Source organism: Mesocricetus auratus, unplaced genomic scaffold (assembly GCF_017639785.1).
Source record: "Mesocricetus auratus isolate SY011 unplaced genomic scaffold, BCM_Maur_2.0 Super-Scaffold_100676, whole genome shotgun sequence".
Lineage (NCBI taxonomy): Eukaryota > Metazoa > Chordata > Mammalia > Rodentia > Cricetidae > Mesocricetus > Mesocricetus auratus.
This window is the reverse complement of record NW_024429266.1, coordinates 175678392-175699580: the sequence shown is the minus strand read 5'-3', so window position 1 is coordinate 175699580 and position 21189 is coordinate 175678392. Positions and strand designations below refer to the sequence as shown.

Below are 21189 nucleotides of genomic sequence, written 5' to 3'. Positions count from 1 at the left end.
TACTCCCAGTCTTGTGTATTTAAGATTCTTCTCTCTCTCTCTTTTTCTTTTCTACTTTTGCCTTCCAGGTGCGGGGATCCAAAGTGTGTGTCACCATGACTGGATCTTTTTTAAAAATATATTTTTATTTTATGTGTATTAGTGTTTGCCTACATGTATGTATGTGTATCATGTACATGCTCAGTGCCTGCAGAGGCAAGAAGATTGTGCCAGATCCCCTGGAACTGGAGTTACTGGAAATTATGAACTGAATCGGGGACCTCTGGAAGAGCAGCAAATGTGCATTTTTCTACATATGATTTGCTACCAGAGTAAGTAAAACAAAGCTCTGACCCATTTGGGTCCCAAGTACTAAATATGAACTGTGAGTCACTGGTTAGTATAGACTGTAAGTCTTTATGCAATTTTAAGTCTGACTTGGTTTACTTGAAATGAGATCACCATTCCAAGTGATGCCTAGAAAAGCAATCACTACTCTAAATGCTCCAGAGCTGTGTAAACTCAAAATTGTTAACCCTGGTGACAAAGAAATGAACTCATACATTTTTATCTTGGCTGTAGTCATATTAGCATCATTTGACAAAGGTTTTACTCACAATAGAGGCTCATTAAATATTTATCTATTAAACATTAAATGACTTGATGGCTGGAGGAAATAGCTGTGAACTTTCAATAGAGGGGGCAGGGAAGGTGAGAAACAAACAGAGTCACTGAGCACCTCCCATATACCAGACATACCTACCTTTTCTTCCATTAGTTCTAAAATATCTTCACTTTATAGATCAATGAGACAGTACTTGCCCTGTCAGGTTACATGAATTGCCTAAGGTCCATGGGCTGGGTAGGTGTGGGCAATTCAAACTGAAGGCTGACTCAGAAACTCTATCTTTTCAAGTAATCTCTCATTGATAAAAAATGTTCTGGAAGATGGACTTTTCTCATAGGGGAATCAGGGAATGCTTCTCTTGTTTTTTCACAGCATGCATAGAACTAAGGCTTTTTTTTTCCCATAAAGGCTGCATGAGATGAAGGGGTTCAACTATGATCTTCAAGAGAAACAAAGCACCTTGTAGATACAAATAAGGACCCTGGCTCTGGATGTGCTTTGTGGCTGCAAGAGGGCTCATTAGGCAACATTTGGGTTTCCATGCCAAATATCTGCATAATAAGTACCCAAACAACCTTCAGTTATCTGCGTTACAGTATAAACACTGCACACCAAAACAGAGGAATGTGCATTGGTGATAACTTAGAGGACATCCTGGTCTCAGTGACATCTAGAAAGAATTTTTTGCTCCTAATTTGCAGGAGCACCCATCAAACTACGTCGTTTGCTTCAAAATTCACCTACATGGATCTAGCCCAAGTCACTTCATTTACTTTGCCACTCTTCCTAGCATGATTAATTTTCATTTCTCTATGTCTTTACCCTTTGATTTTAGTTATTTTCATTTCAAAGGTGTCTTGTTTGGATAGTAATATCCTTAAAGTTGGATGTTTCTCATGACATCTATTGTGACTGATTAAGTGACTTAAAGGTAGTGGGTATACCTCTGTACAGACATTAAGAAGTGAAAACAAGGATGCAAAGACACGTAGGTTTCAGGAAAAACTGGTCATTTATCATTTTATTGGTTAACTTCTTTTTCAATTTGGGAATGGAACCCAGAGCTTTGCACATGCTAGGCAAATGCTCTACCATTTTCCTAGTCTTCCATCTGAGCACTGACTTTATAAGTGTGCACTATCAGGTCTGGCTTTACAGATTTAAAAATATTTTTTAGGTTTATTTATAAATTAAGTAAAGGGAAAGCTCTTATATAGCATGTTACCTTCTGAGACATAGACACCTTGCTAGTGTGGCACACCTGTGACAACTGATAAGCCAATATGGATATGCTCTTATGAGCTAAAATCATGTCTGTATTAGGCACTGTCTGTAAATAAGTCTTTGGACATTAGCAGGAGCATAATATGATGTGTCTATCATCACAGTATCATACAGAACTGGTTCTCTGTCTGAACCAACCCTTGTATTCCTGTATTCATTTTATCCTTCCTTTAAAAATGTTGTTTCACTGAACTCTACTATTAAGGATATGTTGTCAGGGAAGCAGGACAACCAACAACTTGTAAAATAAATTACTATATCTTAGCATGATATTAGAAGTCCTCCATAGCACAGCCCTAACTTACCTTTTCAATCTTTTTTTCCATTGGTTGTTTCAGACCTTATTCCCATGTGTGGCATGTCCTACTGCTAGATGTGCCATGCTGTCTCCCTGCCCTGCATTCCCTATTCTTGCCCTTCTTTGTAGATGCAGATTCTTGAAGTCACTCTCTCTTCCCTATTCCTTATTTCTGTGTAACTCACTCCTCCTTGTTTTTTTCAAAGCTAAATACTACTTTCTCCATGACACCTTCCATGAATCCTCTTCTTTAATACTGACATAATTTCTGATCTGTTTAAGTATCTATACTATGGATATAACATATAAATAATATATAATACTATAGATATAAATATATAGATATAAATGCCATAGACTCTATAGCATTTGCATGTTGTCTGGAATGAAGAGACACCTTATCATCCTGTTTCTTGGTAGCCCTTCTGCATGGTTATTTTATTCCAAACACTTGCCAATTAAGTGATAATGTTACATGGTGAAGGATAAAATGACTTCTCATTTTGCTGAGAAGGAAGAAGAAAATTAAGATACTTTCTCAATGGTTTAGTTTTGTCAAGATGTAAACTCCCCTGTAAAAATTAAATTTTGGTATTAAAACTAAGACAGAATGAACTCAAACCCTGCTCTCAACCCCATGTTTTAGTCTTTTCCCTTTGTGGACTATCAGGAAGATTAAAACTTGGTAACCTTCTTCTTTTGTCATACTGGGCACTGAACCCAGACTTGCTTTATTACTGAGCTATATGCTAATGAAGGTTTCCTTATTTTTCTAAGAAGGGAGGACAAAGAAAAAAGAAAAGCATTTTTCTCTTCATCTCTAAAAGACATTGCTGAAATAGATGCTTTCCCCTCCCTCTTCCTTTTCTGTATTCTGGGACACCTTGACCTCAACAGCATTAATCCATGGACACAGTTACTGGGAAGCATGGGATCCAAACATGCTTTATTTTACTTTGACTTAGAGATGGTCCAGGAAAGCTGCTTCTTATTTTGTCTCTAGAAAACATAAGCTTCTGTTGCTGCCAAGCTGTAAGTCTAGTAGGTGTTTTTTGTTACTCCGTGCAATTACCCATGAAAGAGCAAATGGACAAAATATTTGCATGAACAAACAGCCCTTCTTAGGAATTATTCAGTGTCTTCACTTTCCAGCTGGGTGACATGAGTCCTGTTGCCTCAGGGCATATCCTTCAATTTCACAACCTTTCAAAAAAAGTCTTTAGACACACTTTGTGTACAGTGACACATCTCTATGCTGTTTCTTTTTGACCTTCAAACTTGGCTTTCAATTCTGTTATAGTTAATGAGAAGCCTTCTCACACTACTCCAAAGTATAACGAATTTCAAACAAAAGTGTAATCAATTTCACACAAGAGTAAAATGACTTCTCTAATAGAATAGGTTCTATTTGGGAGTATGGAAGTGGGTCAGAAAGATAACAGATTATGAAGTCAAGCACCAGGACTACATAGTTTCTCTTTGGGATATTATGCTATTCTCTAGGGAAAGAGAAACTTCTACTAGAAATCTGGGGAGGGCTGGGGTGTGATTTAGTGGTAGAGAGTTTGCTTGGCAAGAATGAAGTCCCAAGTTCAATACTCAGTGCAGGAAAAAAAAGTAAAGGACAATATCAAATCTATATGTTGATTGTTTTAAAAGTCAGGATATAAAGTTCTATAAATTTGGGATTATAGCTCAGTGGTAGATTGCTTGTTCAGCATGTATAAGATCCTGGGTTCAATTCACAGCACCCAAAGAAAGGGAGAAAAAAAGGACAGCTGAGTTAATGTTGCACCCCTCCAGTAATCACAGTGGTTGATATTAATAGACCTCAGAGTCTTTGGTAATGATTATACTAGATATGGGACTGGAATGATCTCTTTTAATCCTCACAACAGCTCAGTACAGTATATTCAGAATTTCTTTTTCCTGCTTTGACAGGGACTTACTGAACAGCCTTGACTGTCCTAGAACTCACTTTGTAGACTAGACTGGCCTTGAACTCACAGAGATCCTCCTGCCTCTGCCTCCTGAGAGCTGGGATTACAGGCATGTACCACCATATACTCAAAATTCTTAAAGAGGAATAATCAAGCGCAGAAGATGTGTCTCAGTGACATAATACTTGTCTAGCATATGTGAAGCTGAGTTCCAATACCAGCTCTAAAAGTTTTGAGGGAAATTTGGCATAGATACAAAAGGAATTTATGGACCATTATTAGGAAAAGCTGGGTGTTGAGCACAAATGTCTGAAGTTCTGTGACCACACACTTAACCTCCTAAACTAAACCATTCTGCCTAGGAAAATACTTCTCTTTCTGATCTTCCACTTCCACACTAAGCATCAACACACTTCAACAACTTCTGTTGGGGCAGGCATAACGCAGGATGCTGGTGATGAATGCTATAGAGTAACTCAGAGAAATGGATTCAGATGGGTAATGAAGCAATGTGGTAGCATCTCATAGATTCTCTAGAGCTCAGTAACTTGATTAGCAATGACTTTCAAGAGACACTTAATCATGAATTTTAAATGTCTTCTTGTTTTAGTATCGTGGTACTCACAAGTATGGCTCCCACTTGTTTACCCAGTCAGCCCTTCCTTACTGATCTGTGTAAATTACAGCATAGTACAAACAAACTTGGGAATTATAAAGTTCCTTTTCCATCCATGAGTCAACATCTAGAGATAAAAATTGTCCTGAAACATTACAAGGGAAAAAAGCCATTTTGAAATAATTGTTGTTCCCCAGTTGACAATAAAAGAACATGGGCATAATGATCTGTTTATGAATATAGTCAGTAAGAGACTGGGTGGGCAAGAATACATCTTTTCTGTCTTCTGGCCTAGCATCCTTTGAACTTCATGGTGTTGTTACTATATTGATATAATATGTTGAAAAAGAGACTTTTATCCTAAGCCAGTTTTCATAGATCAAGATGTATTTGGTCTTAATATACACGAGTCACATCAAATTTCAAAAGCCTCATGCAAGACACCGCTTACCAGATGACAGATTGTCACAGAATAAAATGCAGAAGAAATAAGCAACAGAGTTTTTCCTGTTCTGGTTTGAACATGAAATGCACTCCACAGGATCATATGTTGAAGCACTTGGTACCCAGCTACCATGCACAATTTTGGAACATTCAAGAGGTGGGGCCTACCTGGATCAAACAGGCTATTGAGGGGTGGGCCTTGAGGGTTTTAGCCCAGCCCCACTCCATCCTCCAGTTTTTTTTTGCTTCCTGTCCAAGGGGGTAAGGACTTGAGGAGTCTGAGCTGCCTACTGCCATTTCTAGCCATAGTGATACCTTCTTAAACCAGGATCCCCAATAAATCCTTCTTCCTCCACATCATTTCTTACCAGGCATTTGGTCACAGTGAAGAGAAAAGTATGCACTAGACTAATAAAAATAATAACTTCCAAATGAATAGGAAGGTTGAAGGAGTGCTTCATCTAATAGATAAAGCACTGTGGTGGTGTGAATTTTCACATAATAAATACAGATAACCTTATCTTTTTTGTTACTTTTGTAGGTTGTTGTTCTGAACATTAACAATAAAGAAGGAAGGAGCATTGTTACATCCAATGTCCAGATTCAAGTTCTTCCTTGGAGGTCTTAGTTTCATGATCTCTCTATAACTAATTTCTCTATCTGTAAAATAATGCTACCTTGTTCTGTTCTGAAGATTAACAAGATAATATATGTAAAACAACTATCATAGGGACAGATACTTATTGAGCTCTAAATAAATAATAGTTGTAACTTTTGTACATTTTAGTAACGAGAGTCCCATCGTCATATAAAAGGTGGGCTAAAAGCCTCCAATGCAGCCCCTGGGGGACAGGAAGAGGAAGAAACACCAGCAGAGTCCTATTGTTCAAACAGAACTATGCCTAAAACAGATGTCCTGCTTTAAAGACCTTTGGTAAAGGAGAGTGCCTGACTTCCCAAAGTTTCTCACTCTAGTGCTTAATTGCTGCTTTGTGGCAGGGAAAGTCTTTCTTATCTGGCATTCCTCCAACTGTATTGTACATATACTAATGATGTTGCTTTAAAAATCATTACACAGAAAAATATCAGGTAGTCAAGTAAACTTAGGGGGTCTAGGTTAGGCAAGGTTGAACATGTTGACTACAAGACTTAAATTCATGATTCAATGTTTAAAGGACAACTGTTTATGAAATCACAGTCTATTGATGTTGGAGCTTTTAAATATTCCTGTCAAAGTTATTACAATGTAATCATGGACAACTGACTTAACCCCAAATTACAGGACTACATTGTGGAGTTGAGAGGAGGAAGAGGTGTGTTGGGGAAAGACAATGTGCTAGTAAAGAGGTTGAAAGCTTATGCTCTACAGTTAGAGGTTAACGGTTGGTGAACACAGTATAAAAAGTAGCAGCCAAGCATGTGATTCTCAAGACACTGAGGTAAATGCTAGAAGAGAGTTCTGGAGTTAAATGTCAGTACCCTTGAAATAGAATTATTGTAGCCCTGTAGATCTCTATTTAAAAAAAAATAAAGTCTTGGGGGAGGGCCTGGACCTTTCCTGGGATGATGTGAAAGACTTTGGGGGAATCTCCCATGGAGTGCCTCACTCTCCCTGGGGAACCAAGGGAAGATGGGATGGGGTGGGGAAGAAGGGGTGGGAGAGGGAGGTGGGATTGACATATGAAGCAGGCTTGTTTCTAATTTAAATAAAAATAGTCTTTATACTGTTTTATTTATAAAAAATGACATATTCATTTCATTACATTAAAATTAAGTTGGATATCCTTTATTTTTAATTACCACTGAACTACACCCCAACCTCTTAAATGCCTTTTAATTGTAATTATTTCCCCAGGATTTCACCTAACAAAGGGGAATAAACTTATTCCTTGCATATACTTTGTGTTATTAAAAGGAATGTTCAGGTAATAATATGGAAAAGTAGAAAAGATATACTGAAATAAAAGGAAAAATTAGATATTTGACCAAAAGATGGCTCTCCTTCTAAGTAACATACTTATAAAACAAAATTCTATTTTTTACTTTAAGAAATTGTGGGTATGTGTGTGTATCCATCCTCACATGTACACGTTTATTCAGGAGCCTGATTATGTGCAGAAGCTGGAGGAAAATGTTGGGTGTCACATTCAGGCACATAACTCATTCTAGTTTTGAGACAGGATCTTTCATTAGTCTAGAGCTCACCTGTTTGTTAGGTTAGGGTGACTGGTCACTGGGCCCTGTCTGCTCCTGCCCCCTCATCACTGGGATTATAAATGTGTGCTGACTTTTAAAAATTTGGGTTCTGGGGATTGAACTCAGTTTCTTGTGTTTTCTAGGCAAGCACTTTTTATCAACTGAACCATTTTCTCAGTCCCCTTTATCAATTTTCTTCTTATCCTTGATTATTTGTCATGGGCCTTTATTTATCAAAAGAGGAAAATGATTCTGAGTTTCATCCACAGAAGCATAATAATAGCTAGCAATTTTTAATCACTTAAGCAGCAGGCATGTACTTTTGTGTATGATATATAAAATATAATTTGCATATAAAATGGTCCAGGAAGGTATATAAAATTACCACTTAATAGTAGACTTAGAGTTAAGTAAATTGCATAACATTACACAGTTAATTGATATTGCAGCAGGAATTTAAATTCAGTTCTGGCTTTTCCACTATAGAAAGATTTAGAAATAAATTTTTTGTTATGTCATTTGTTTATTCAACATAAGAAAACATATTTTCATTCTGCTGTCTACTTAGGATTGTATTAAAAACAAACCCAGTGTTTCTCTGACTTGATTTCCCACTGGATTTGGCAGAAGATGAAGCATTTAGTATGTATCCCTATTTGCACATTTCTTTGTAATAAGCCAAAGGGTTCATAGCAAATGTTTGAATTCAGATCAACAAAGTATCAGAGAGACTGTAACCTTAGCCTCAGCCTCTAGAAGGAAAAGTACACTCATATTTTATCGCTAGAAGTTCGGTTTTTTTCTTATTGAATGGGACACAGTCTGTTTAGGTAGCTTGCTTAGGCCTGTCGAGAGGTGATTGGAGAAAGGTAGGAGGACCAGATCATACTGATCATTTCTTCTCTTTCCCAGCACACAGATTTGTATTCTTTCCCACTACAGTCAAACTAGCTCAAGCATGGCCTATGGTTTTTCTGTTAAATTTCTTTCTTTCCTAGTGAGATTCTAGTAGTAATCTAACCAGGACTAAGGCTAACTGCTGATAGCTAGTATGGGAATTTAAATTACTATGTTGCCCAGTATACACTGGGATTAAGTAAAAATTGTGCTCATTCAGAAATGAATGAGGGAACACTATTATAGGTTCCAGGAACAATAAAAAGATAAATAAATAGGCTGGGATGTAGTGCAGTTGTGGAGGATATTCTTAAAGGGATTGAGATATTGATATTGAGGGATTGATATTCTTAGTGGCTGAGAATTCAGGCTCAATTCCCAGCACTCACATGGCAGCTCACAACTGTCTGAAACTCTAGTTCCAGGGGATCCAACACCCTTACATAGACATACATACAGGCAAAATACCAATGTGCATAAAATAAAAACAAATGAATCATTAAAAATAAGAAAAAAAGAAAAGAAGAATGTTCTTGGTATGCATAAGGCCCTGCCTCAATCTTCAGCACACATACACAATATAGAACACACACACACACACACACACACACACACACACACACACACACACACACACAGAGTTTACAAAGAATTATTATGAACAATTTTATGGTACAGAGTTAATAACCTAGATGAAGTGAGCCTGTTTCTTGGACTCATTCCTCAAAACACAGTTGGCCAAAATGTACCCAAGAAGAAACACACAATTGAATAGGCCTGTATCTGTTAAAGAAATTAAATAAGTAATTAATAACCTTATAAAATAGACGGTCAAGGTACATTTACTTGTCAGTTCTATCAGTCACTCAATGCAGAAATCATACCAGTGGAAACAGCTGTAATAATTCTTGATGTTATGGGGCCAGCATTAACCTAATTGCAAAACAAGGTAAAGCCATTGTAATGGATAAAAAACCCTGCAAACTAACTCAGTCATGAATATAGACAAAAAAATCTTTAACAAAATGTTAAGAAATTGAATCTTATAACGTATAAGAACAACTATACACAGAGGGTGTGGTGTCCTTTAATCCCAGCACTTGGGAGGCAGATCTTTGCGTTTGAGGCCAGTCTGGTCTACATAGAGAGTTCTAGGACATCCAGGGCTGCATAGAGAGACCCTCAAAAAACAAACAGATATACCATGTACTATTTATCCTAACTATACACAAAATTTCTCATTGATAACATAGGAGAAAATCTAGGTGAGTGAAGTGGTGATTTCTTCAGATACAACATGAAAGGTATGGTCCATGAAAGAGAGACTGACAATGGAGTATGCAGTTCTGAAAGGAATGCGTTATCAAGCCATGAGAGAACAAGGAGGAAGCTTATATCACAGGGAAGGAAGCTAATCTGAAAGGGATATATAATGCATAAATCCAATCATATAATATTCCATGAAAGGTAAAAATTATGTAGATTAAAATATTTATTTTTAAAAAAATTATGTATATGTGTTACATGAATGAGCAACCTGGCCAAGATTTCTGCCTTCATGGTGTTAATGCTGTAATCTATAGGGACAAAGAAGATTATAAGCTATAAACACAATGAGCTATATGGTGTAGAAGATGAGGAATGCTTTAGAAGTAGGAAACTGGAGAACAGAAGAGGAGAAAGACAGTGGGAAGGGCAGGGTAGAAAAAGCTGTTCTTACTGGAAGCTAAGATCTGAGCAAAGACTTGAGGGGCTAAGAGAGGCAATCAAGGACATGTCAGAGAAAAAGTACTTGTGGAAGAATAGGAGAGACACCAGGCAAGACTATTCATAGAATATTAGGGGGTGGTGGGGTGGGGTGGGGGTGGGCTAGAAAGGATGCCAGTGATACTGCAGCAGAGCCAAGGGGAGATGGACAGAAGAAGAAAGGAAATGTAGAAATCTCCTTGGGTGGAGTATGAGGTACTTGACCAATTTGGGATTTTGTTCATTACTTGTGAATTGTAAGTCACTAAAGGATGTTGAGGTAGGGACAGGCCTGATTTTTTAACATGATGGGTATGAGGTGGGTGGAGAACAATATAGGGAAGAAGGACAGACACATTAAACAAACAAATAAAACCTGTCAAGAGACCACTATGTAGTCTAGAGATGGTAGATTGGATCAGGCGTTGGCAGTCTAGGAGGTAGAGGAGAGAAAATATTTTTAGACTGGAGAAGACAAGAACCATTAGATGTGGCTATTCAGAGAAAGCTTCATGGAACAGGTTGAAGTTTCTTGAACCTGATCTTGAAAGACAGGGAGGATTTGAAAAGGTGGACAACTGGGTAAGACATTTAAGGACATACTAAACTTGGAGGCAAGTGGGAATGTGGGTGTATTCTTGCAAAATGAGATTAGTCTGAAGAGAGCTGGACAGGCTCCTTCCTGGGCTATGGTGGGAAGGAAGGTAAAATATAAGGAGTGAAGCCAGGCTACCAGAAGGCAGTGAACGCCAGGCAAAGGTGTGAATTTCACAACACTATGATGCCTTGTAAGCAGCAGACACTCAGTAAAAGTTAAGACTGCTGGAGACAGCTTTAAAGCTGTTCATCTGCAAACCTCAAATAGACATAAGAGTTTCTACCCAGGAGAGCAGCTGAAAGACCACACAGGAAACCTGGCATAGACTAAGGAGGGTTAACTGGCATGTAACTGATAATTGACTGTTTTAAATCTACTTTTTGGTGTTAATCACACATGGAGCTTTCCACATGTGGGAATCTTAATCTTGTGTTGGCAATCTCTTATTCAAATAAAAATTACATGGGTCTAAAGCACTGTGTGTTCAAACAGTCATGTGACCTCAATTCTGGAACTGTAAAAGTGAGATTGCAGCTGCTGTTAGTTGCACATGACATTTCTGTGTCTGTAAATTAGCTACAGGTGCAAACTGTGCATACAAAGGAAAGAGTAGTCCAGTGGAAATGTACAGAAACCAGATTATATTCAAAGCATTCCAACATATTGCCAAATATATTTTCATAAATATTCAATACCAGTAGATGGACAGGAAGTCACTAACTTCTATGGCACTCTATCTAGTGTGTCTAAAGAAGCTAAAATAATGAGGCTGTGGATGAGTTCTGGTCCCCCAAGTCAGTGAAGAAATTTACTCAGTCCATATTTCCTCTGAGTCAAGAAATGTATACTTAACAATACACTATGACTTTAGAATGTCTCCAGCATTACTTTTTCAGGGTAAAGGTATAACTAAGGGAGTGTACTCACAGACATAATGACCTGACAATGTTAGAGTTATGATTATATTTTTGTTTAAGGGATCATATTATATACTACTATTTTGTACTCATATTTTAGCACTTTGAGAGATTAACTGTTCTTAGGTTGCTTTCAAAACCAATTATAATGTTATTAACAAAAGTTAGCCAGCTGTGGTGGGCCTGCCTGTGATCTCACCTCTAAGGAGGAAGAGACAGAAAGAGTATGGATTTAAGGTTTGATGGCAAGATTTTGCCTTTAAAAAATCTTGTATCTTCTTGTAAGTGACATTTCTTTCATATACTTTAATTTCACACTTTTTGGGAGAATTTAAGAGAACTGACCATTTTTGGAAGACACCAAGTCTGGAAATCAACCTAATTTAAGTCTTGGAGTTTAAGAAAGAAAGTTCAAAACAGTCAAATCAGAAATACAGACAGGACTAGAGCCACACTAAGGAAAAAGTTACTATGAACAACTATAAATTTCTCTTAAAATGCCTTGAATTGTTTTTCCTTCTTCACTACTAGGGATGAAACCAGGTTTTTTGTGCATGCTAGGAAAGTATTTTCTCTGCAAGCCACATTCCACCTCTCTGAATTGCTATTGCACCGTACATTATGAAATTTGGATTTGTAGCAATAATTTAAATCTTTTGTGGACTTTCACTTCAACAAATAAAGACTATCATAGTCTAGACAGGTTTATTTTTTAATGTCTCTAGGGAAAAAATGAACAATCATGGCTTCCATTTAAACTCAGCGAATAATTTCAATTTTGGACAGGTTGGTTTCTTCAGAGATGAATGCTAATGCAGTGGGAAGTAATTTCCCCATTGTAAACAAAACAAAGCAACAGAGGGCTGAAGATGAAGCTCTCTGTTAGAGCACTTGCCTGGCATACACAAGCTCTGGGCTCCATCCCCAGGACTGTAAAGATTTGTTTTTGTTTTGTTTTGTTTTGTTTTTTTAGGATGAGATATAGAGCTGTTTTCTTCAAGTTTGATGATTTCCTTCTTAAAACACTCACGGGGAAGGGGGGTTCATAAAGATGTCCCCTTTTAGCATTGGTAGCATAGCAATGAGCATAGCTGCTTTCTAAGAGGCCTTTTTAAACTCAAATAATTGTTATTTATTTTAGTGCAAAGAAGATGATTCCAGGGTTTGTTTTCCATATTCTTTAAACTGCTTAAAAAATAAGATACTCTACTCTCAGAGTCTCCTATTTGGTCCTCCAGCAACAAATATGACAAGACTAAAACAATAAACCTCACAGAGGGCTTTAGATCTGCCTTCACAAATACTGTGCTATTTAATCTTCACAGTAACCCTGTTAAAATACAGGGACACAGAAGGCCCACAAGGAAAAGGGAAATGACTTGCTCCATTCATGAAACTTGTATGTAGGCAAAACGGGACTGATCCTTACACTGTGGTCCCTTTAAACTTCTGCCAGGTGAGAACTTCAGTCAGCTATCTGTTCCTAGCATACCATTGTCTGGAGCCCCTTACATAGTTTAAACATCCCCTATATGTTTAAAGGGGTATGTAATCAACACTGCTCCCATATCTATGGGACTCTGGTTTCGAAGGGCTCTATTGCAGCATTTGTCATGTCTCTAAGGCGCATTTTCATTGCTCAATCAGATCCAGAGGACAAGCGTCATCATCCTTCAAGCTCTGGTGCAACAGCTGAAAATTATAGAATCCACACAGGACTGAGTCTGGCACTCAGAGTGGGAGGCATATTGAGCATGAGTCTAAGGAAGCGTACCTTCCACTGTGCCAATTTTGATTAGTGGAAATCAGAGCCAGCACAAGGTTACTTGGGGTTGCCTGCAGAACTCTTGATTTAAAAAAAGAAAAGAAGTGAGATGAAAGGGACACAGTGCTCATAGAGCCTAGGGGAAAAATGTATATATGTTCTTTTTGGGCATAGTGGCTAAACGAGAGACTTTAACTTCATGAACATGATCAATGCAGCTGCACTAGCAGTACCCAGCTAAGGTGCCACCACCCAGTTTACTTTGTCTCAGATGGGGAAGAATGAACACTTAAGCTGATGGTCTTAGAATCTCTGCAACATTTCATCAGTGCTGGCCTTGATTGTACACTTGATTATTTCCAAGCTTATTGTTTGTTTTAGCAGGAGTGAAATAAATATTTAATGGTCAACTACAAAGCACAATAGAAGTAATAAACAGGTTGTTGAACTTCAGGAGCTCAAATTAATATTTTAATTACTTAAGAAAACAGATACTATGTTACCTAGACTAGTCCCAACTCTTGTTCATGATAGAACCTTCCAGCCCAGTCTCCCAAGTAGCCACAGCATCATTCCTGGCAAGTAATTCTATTTTGTATCATTTTAATGAAGAAAGTATTAGGTTAGTACACTAGAAAGATTTCAGACTCAGGAAAATTATATTTAGGACAGTCATAGCATAAAAATAAGAGACTTGTACAGAATAAAAATCTTGAATCTCCTAACTATTCCTTGATATAATCAGCACTTGTCTTCTAGTTAACCTAAAGTATTCATTGTGCTACACTCCAGACAAGTTCTTTTCTAAGAGACAAAACTACCAAGTTGGAATCAAGAACTATTTCATAATGTAGCCAGGGTATTCTGCCCTGAGGCTGGCTTAAACAAATATGAACAGCAATCACTTTCATGGCTTACAGAAAATAGAATATTTTATAGAATATAACAAAACTAAACTTTTGTATATGAAACTCAGATGACAAAAACATTCACTGAGTCAATGACAAAACTGGGAGTCAGATCAGAGATAGGCAGTGCACTCAAGCCTGAGTTGGGTTCTTAGCATCATACACAAAAAGAGTACAATTTCAGGAAATATTTTTTCACTATAAAAATTGATGTTTTAAAAACCGTGACAAAAGTTTTAAAATTTTAGGCTTCCAGGAAAATTAAAAGGCAAAGCTATTAATTCTAACCAACAAATCATTTCACTTTAATGCTTTTACACTGCCATTGTAAAACACAAGTCACCCTACTCAAACAACCTATTTTATATTCAATCTATGAGATGAGAAAAATAAAATAGAAACACTAGAATAAATAAGAAATTATATAAAATAGAAGTTGTGCTTAAGAAACTCCAGTAGAAGGAGAACATAACATTTTGCAATGGACAAGAAAAAAATGTTGGAAAAGAAGAATTTTTTTCCTGCACAGCAAATTTGAATAGAAGTAATGGTAAATTGTTTATTCAGAATGTATCTAGCCTTATAGAGACTTCATTTTCCTTGTGTGTAAAGTGAGAGGCTTAAAGTATATATTCTTTAATTAACGCTCAGAGTATCCTAAAAATTCTAAAGCAGAATCTAACATGTTCCTGTGTTGTAGGATCTTGCAATTCTTTGGGAGAAAGAGGATGCAGATTTGAAAGTACAATAAAAAATAATTGAAGAAAAATAAAAATCCTACAAGAGGGATAAAAACTGCTACAAAAGATATCTAACACAATAAAAGAGTAGAAACTGCTGATTCTTCAAGTATTCTAAAATGCTCACACATATTTTTGGGGTTATATATGCAAATGCAAGAAACAAAAATGAACAGGTTTGGTTTTGTATTTAAATATCTTCAACACGTAATTCAGGAGATAGAAGCTATGCACAGAGATAAACTATGGATTAGGTTAGAGTTCTATGCTGAAGGTTCTGAATACATTGACAAGTGGCCACCATAGAAGTGATCAAAGGATTAAAATACTGTAATGCACATGTGGAAAAAAGACTCGAAATTTCACCCACACATGAGTGCCCAAAGCATCCCGGAAACAACATCAGGAATGGACTTTACCTTGTGAAGTGCTCACAGGCAGTGCATCAGCAAAAGCATCATGCTCTGGGTCAACAGGAGAGTCTCCCAGAATTTCACCCATAACAGCATAAAACAGATTTTGTATAATTCACACTGGTGTTTTGTCTACGTCTTGCAAAAGATCAGTTTGTTAAAGGAAAAAGGCTTGTGGTCATAGAGCTTATGAATATGTTAATGAGTCAAGACACCAGTTTTCAAATACTTGGGAGAGGTGGGAATAAACCCAGAAAGGATCAGGCCTGAATTGGCTGGCACTGTCCTAATCAAGAGCCAGCTGTGACAAAATGGTGTGTCATAATGTCTACTGCTTTGGCAAGACTTGGTACGTTACAAGGAAAATGTTGCTACACTGTCTCGCCAGTGACCACACGTTCAGTGTCTTGTGAGGGATGTGAACTGTACAGTATTTGCAATTATCCAAGTAGAGATTGTTTAATTTTGACTGTTTTTAAAATTGTAGTAAAATACACATCAATGGCTTTTTAAATGGAAAACTTTTATCTTTAAGTTATGAAATACTAGATAAACTTATTTGGGCAAAGCGTTTCTTTAGTATTCATCTTTGGTTGAATCTCTGATAACATTATTTGAAAATTCTGGAATTAAAACAAATATACATTCTTATTGAGGGAACTGGGAGAAACATGTGTAAAAAGTTAAATAAAAATTATTATTAAAAAATAAGGAAAAAAATTTTTGCTACCTACATGCTACCAAATGATACATTTCAAGGTGATTTATTCAACAAGTTTACAAAAGGTCCAAAAATGTTACTGCTATCCAAATTCATAAAACTGTTGACAGAATAAAGATCTGGTAAGGTTATAATTTTATATATCAAAGTATTTGTTTTAAATTTGTTTATTTATCAACAGCAACTCAGCAATGTTCCAATGGTTGATGTTAAGTGATAAGTACTATGTCACAATGAAAAAATTGGAGCTCTCTCTGAGAATAGGCATTACCAGAAGAAAAAAAATTATCCTGCTAAGTTGGCAAGGAATTGTGGTCAGTTTTGTAATCAGGCAAATGCTGGCTTCTTACTTAAGGCCTTTGCCCTTTTTGGCAGTAAAAACACCAGCCGTGCCAAACTGCTAACGTGGGAGCAGCCCTTGTCACATAAGTGGCCTCATAGAATCTAGTGACTTGCAGACTTTAAAAGAGTCCCTACACAGGGCAGTATACCAGATGGCAATAATTCCCTGAATTATATTCATCCTGATACCCCCAAATGGAATAACCATATATCCAGTTAATCTATGTTGAGTAACTGTTCATTCTTTAAGGGGACTAGCAAGAGTTTCCCTGTCAATCATGAAGCAATAGCTCAATTGAAAAATGCTCACTGGGTCTAAATAGAACATGGTGAAGTGAGAAGTTGGCAATTACATCATTTAATCCCCCCCAAATTACTAAAGTGATTCAAATTAGTTTCTCAGTAGTCCAAATGATGGTGGTAATGATCACTATATAGGGTTAGTTTTATCTCTATTTCATTTGAATTCTCAATACAAAATTTCTATTTTCTTCTCAATGCTTAGAAACTTCTTAAATTACAAAGCAATCAGGTATAAGGATGGAATCACAGACACAGGACATAATACTTAAGGATGTGATGGAATCCAAAATTCTTGGTAGAATTCACAGGTCAAAATAAATCACTAAAGTCAAGAACAGAAATAAGTTTAACAGAATGGAACAAAAACTGGAGTCCCATTCTATCTATTCATACTCTTATGTGATATCCTTGGTATCTGTGTCTAGAAAAACTTAGGCCTCATTTCCTATGAAGACCAACATATTACTTGGTTCCTTTAGTCCTTTCCCCAGATCCTGATTTAAATTTTTAAACATAGTTGAGGGGGAGAGGTATAACATAATGGTAAAGATTTTTCTTCGTATGTGTAGGCCCTGGGTTTGATCCTTGGTACCCCACCATCAAAAGGGGAATATTTATTCAGACCTTCTTAAGATTGCATGGATATTTGAAATGCTAACATATGGCAGAATGATACCATTTTAGGTGTATAGATAAGATGAGAAAGAGAGGCCCCTGAGCAATAACTGTGTCTTCTGAATTAAAAAGAGAGACAAGGCCAGTACCGGAACTAGATTCAAATGCTGAGGCACCATAAGGATAGAGGAAGAGGAGGCTTAAGGGGGATATTAATGAGTACCTACATTATTCTATTTTCAATACCAATGTCTATGGTGAAAGTAGAGGCTGTTCTCTTAATACCTCTTTCCCATGTCCACACATTCCCTCAATGCTGATGTAGCTCATTCATTTCGTGTGACTCAGTGTGTATCTGCTCAGCTTGGTTTCTAAGGTCAACAGTCTCACCTGGTTCTGAGGTTCTGTCTTAGTCTGTTATTATCTGGGCTGGGCACCACCCAGGGCACCATGCAGATCTCTTTCCAACAATCCACTAAGGGGTGAAATTTTTCACTCTTTGCTTATTGCTTCCCTTCCCCTCCCTCTATCCCTCCTTCGCTTCCTTCCTTTCCCAAGACAACATATAACTTGTGTATCTACCAGTTAACTAGGCTTTCTGAGTCTCTATTTGTTCTTATTGTGTGCTTGGTATTCAACCACACAATTATTTTAGCAGTGACTTATTCCACAGTACCTGAATCTATTAACATCTACTCCTAGGATTGTGTTTTGTCATTCTGTCTTTCCCTAAGCTAGCCCCCCTTTTTTTCTACTTGAAGCCAAAAAACCTCTTGATTATATTTATATTCATTTATTTGTTCTATTTTATTCATTTGTTCAACAAATATTTATTAACAATATAAGAGATGGCAGACCTTAAATTTTGTGCTAGGGTACTAATGAACAAGATGGGTGTGTTCTTATGGATTTCAAAAATAACCAGTAAACAAAAGTCACAGTTTAAATAAATATTGAACCTGGCACAGAGCAGGTTCAATAAATGTTGCTTATATATTTGATGGGACATTTGAACCATGCAACACACAAAACACCCAAGCTACTAACAAAATAGTTGGGGGTGTGGCTTGTTTAAGATAGCTGATGTTTATTACAATCTGTTGTCCTACCATTATTGCAGTGCAGGTCATTTAAGAAATAATTTGCTCCCATGGACATTCAGAAGTTAAAAATGTTCATAGGTGTGTAGGTTAATATCAGGGTCTTAAATTCAGGAGGAGGGGAGAGGGAGCAGGGAGAAAGAGAGGGAGAGAAGAGGAGGGGAGGAGAGCACATGGGAGAGCAGGAAGGTTGAGTTGGGAGAAGAATAGAGGAAAGCAGGATGAGAGATATCATAATAGGGGAAGCTATTATAGGTTTGAAGAGAGATCTGGCACTAGTGAGATTTCCAGAGACCTACAAGGATGATACCAACTAGCAATCTAAGCAATAGTGGAGAGGCTACCTTAAATGCCCTTTCCCAATAATGAGATGGATGACTACCTTATATGCCATCCTAGAGTCTTCATCCAGTGGCTGATAGAAGCAGAGGAAGACATCCACAGCTAAACACTGAACTGAACTCGTGGAACCCAGTTGCAGAGAGGGAGGAGTGATGAGCAAAGGGGTCAAGACCAGACTGGTGAAACCCACAGAGACAGCCAACCTGAACAAGGGAAGCTCATGGACCCAGACTAATGGCTGAGAGACCAGCATGGGCCTGATACCGACCCACCGAATGTGGGTGTCAGTGAGGAGGCCTTGGCAATCTATGGGACCTCAAGTAGTAGATCAGTATTTATCCCTGGCATACGAATGGACTTGGGGAGCCCATTCCACATGGGGAGATGCTCTCTCAGTCTGGACACATGGGGAGGGCCTAGACCCTTACCCAGATCATACAACAGGCTTTGGAGATCCCCCATGGAGGTCCTCACCCTCCCTGGAGAGTGGAATGGGTATTGGGTGGGGGGTTGGGGAAGCTGATGGGGGGGGAGGGAGCTGGGATTGACATGTGAAGCAAGCTTGTTTCTAATTTAAATTAAAAAAAAAGAAGTTTAAAATGAATGGAGTCAATTTCACTTTTTGTCAATTTCATTTTTGTGTAATTGTCCATCTGTTTTGTTCTTAAATATTGGAAAGACCTACAAATTTTATTTCCTATCAGTTCCATCATCTATCCACCCATTAAGTATTACCTTAGACATCCCCAACAGACACACTAATAAGCCACAGTTGTTAGTTTCAGTGAGTTCACATTTAATTATATTTACTGAAATTATCCAAACAAACCCAAAGGAGTGATCATTTAGTTTATTTAACCTTGAAGGTAAATTAGCATACATGCATATAGGAATCATTCTTGCTTTAGTAAGGTCGCTACTATCAGGGGGCAGCACTAATTATCAGAAAATTCATAATGTCATATGGACTCTGACATGTAGGTGAGTGTCTCTGTCTTAAAAACCTTAGTAATCCTGGTGTCCTACTCTTAAATTGATGGTGAGATTCACAACGGAACTGGGAGCATTAGCATCATAACGCTGCCAGCGTGTTATCAGAGTGTTGCCCCTCAGTGGAGAAGATGATCAGCACTAATCCAATGGAAAGCTGCCTGGAAGGGTAATTTTGCAGAGTCAAGAAAAAGACCCCCTGGCACTAGAGAGGACTCGATTTGTGTGGAAGGACATAGGACTTTCTGTAGTATGAAGTAGATGAGCATATGGTCTTGGATTTTGGAGACATAAGAAGTGTGAATTTGGTTATGAATTCAATATTACATTCTTGGTAAGAGAAAGAATGTAGATAATGGATTATACCACAAAGAAGATGGAAAGCCTCTTTTAATGCCCATGTTGCCAAAGTGAGCACAAAAAGCCGATTTAATTATTTCTCTGTTCATGATACCTGAAAACACACTGATGGTTTGCTATTTGAAAAAGACTGTTTTTAAAAGACAGGCTGACCTCAAGCTCACTTTGTAGTTGAGGAGAACTTTGAACTCCTACCCATCCTGCTTTTACTTCAAGTGCTAGTATTTCAGAAGTATACTATAATGCTTGGTAAGAAGGCTACCCTTAATATTTAATCTTGAAGTTTTTTTTTTTGGTTTTTACGAGACAGGGTTTCTCTGTATTGTTTTGGAGGCTATTGGTCCAGCCCGGCCTCGAACTCACAGAGATCCACCTGCCTCTGCCTCCCGAGTGCTGGGATTAAAGGCATGCGCCACCACCGCCCGGCTAATCTTGAATGTTAATTATGGAATTATTTGCCAAAAAACCCTAAATTTTTATACATTTGAAAGACAATGAGATTCATAAGAGTTGTGAATAATTTAATTTCAAGAAGGCTGACAATTCATTTGTAAAATTACAATATCAATATTTTTTGCATTACTCAGTATTAGAATGTTTTATGTAAAATCTTTCTCTTATGTAGAATTAATAATTTAATACTTAACAATTTGGAATTTATCCTGCAGATTGAATTTGGATTTTTAGAATTTCTTTGATTGGTTCATTTTGTATAAAATAACATTTTTGTATTGTTACATAATAGTATTTTTTGAATATTCTCACTTAAATGTTGCTTTATTCAGTTGTATCAGTACTGTTAATACTATGCCAGATCTTAAAAGTTTGAGAGCAACTTGAGAGCTGATAGCTCTCTTCCATCCAGAGTCTAGCACAATGCCTCTGTTGCCATTCAAAGATAGTAGGTTTGTTTTTGTCGATGATGAGGATCATAAGAACAGTTGTTTACCACATTTCTGTCTAATGTGTCATTCAAAGAGGTTACAACCTAATAAATGGGTAACAGCATCCTTTATTTTTCTTGTTCTAAGGAGACTTCAGTTTCCT

The 21189-nt window shown here is 37.3% G+C and overlaps 1 protein-coding gene across 7 annotated transcripts in view; it reads right to left on the bottom strand.

The window, feature by feature from the left end:
• The window catches only part of Pparg (peroxisome proliferator activated receptor gamma), a 136297-nt gene that overhangs the window by 53212 nt on the left and 61896 nt on the right, over positions 1–21189 (bottom strand). Inside the window, exon 1 of one of the 7 annotated variants that reach the window (XM_040737946.1) lies at positions 15376–15529. The exons of the other annotated variants lie outside the window; for them this stretch is intronic. Within the exon in view, the coding sequence (XP_040593880.1) occupies positions 15376–15457 (82 nt within the window). The 5' untranslated portion in view covers positions 15458–15529. Of the gene's footprint in view, positions 1–15375; positions 15530–21189 lie in introns of those variants that run through there. 7 annotated transcript variants of the gene reach the window in all.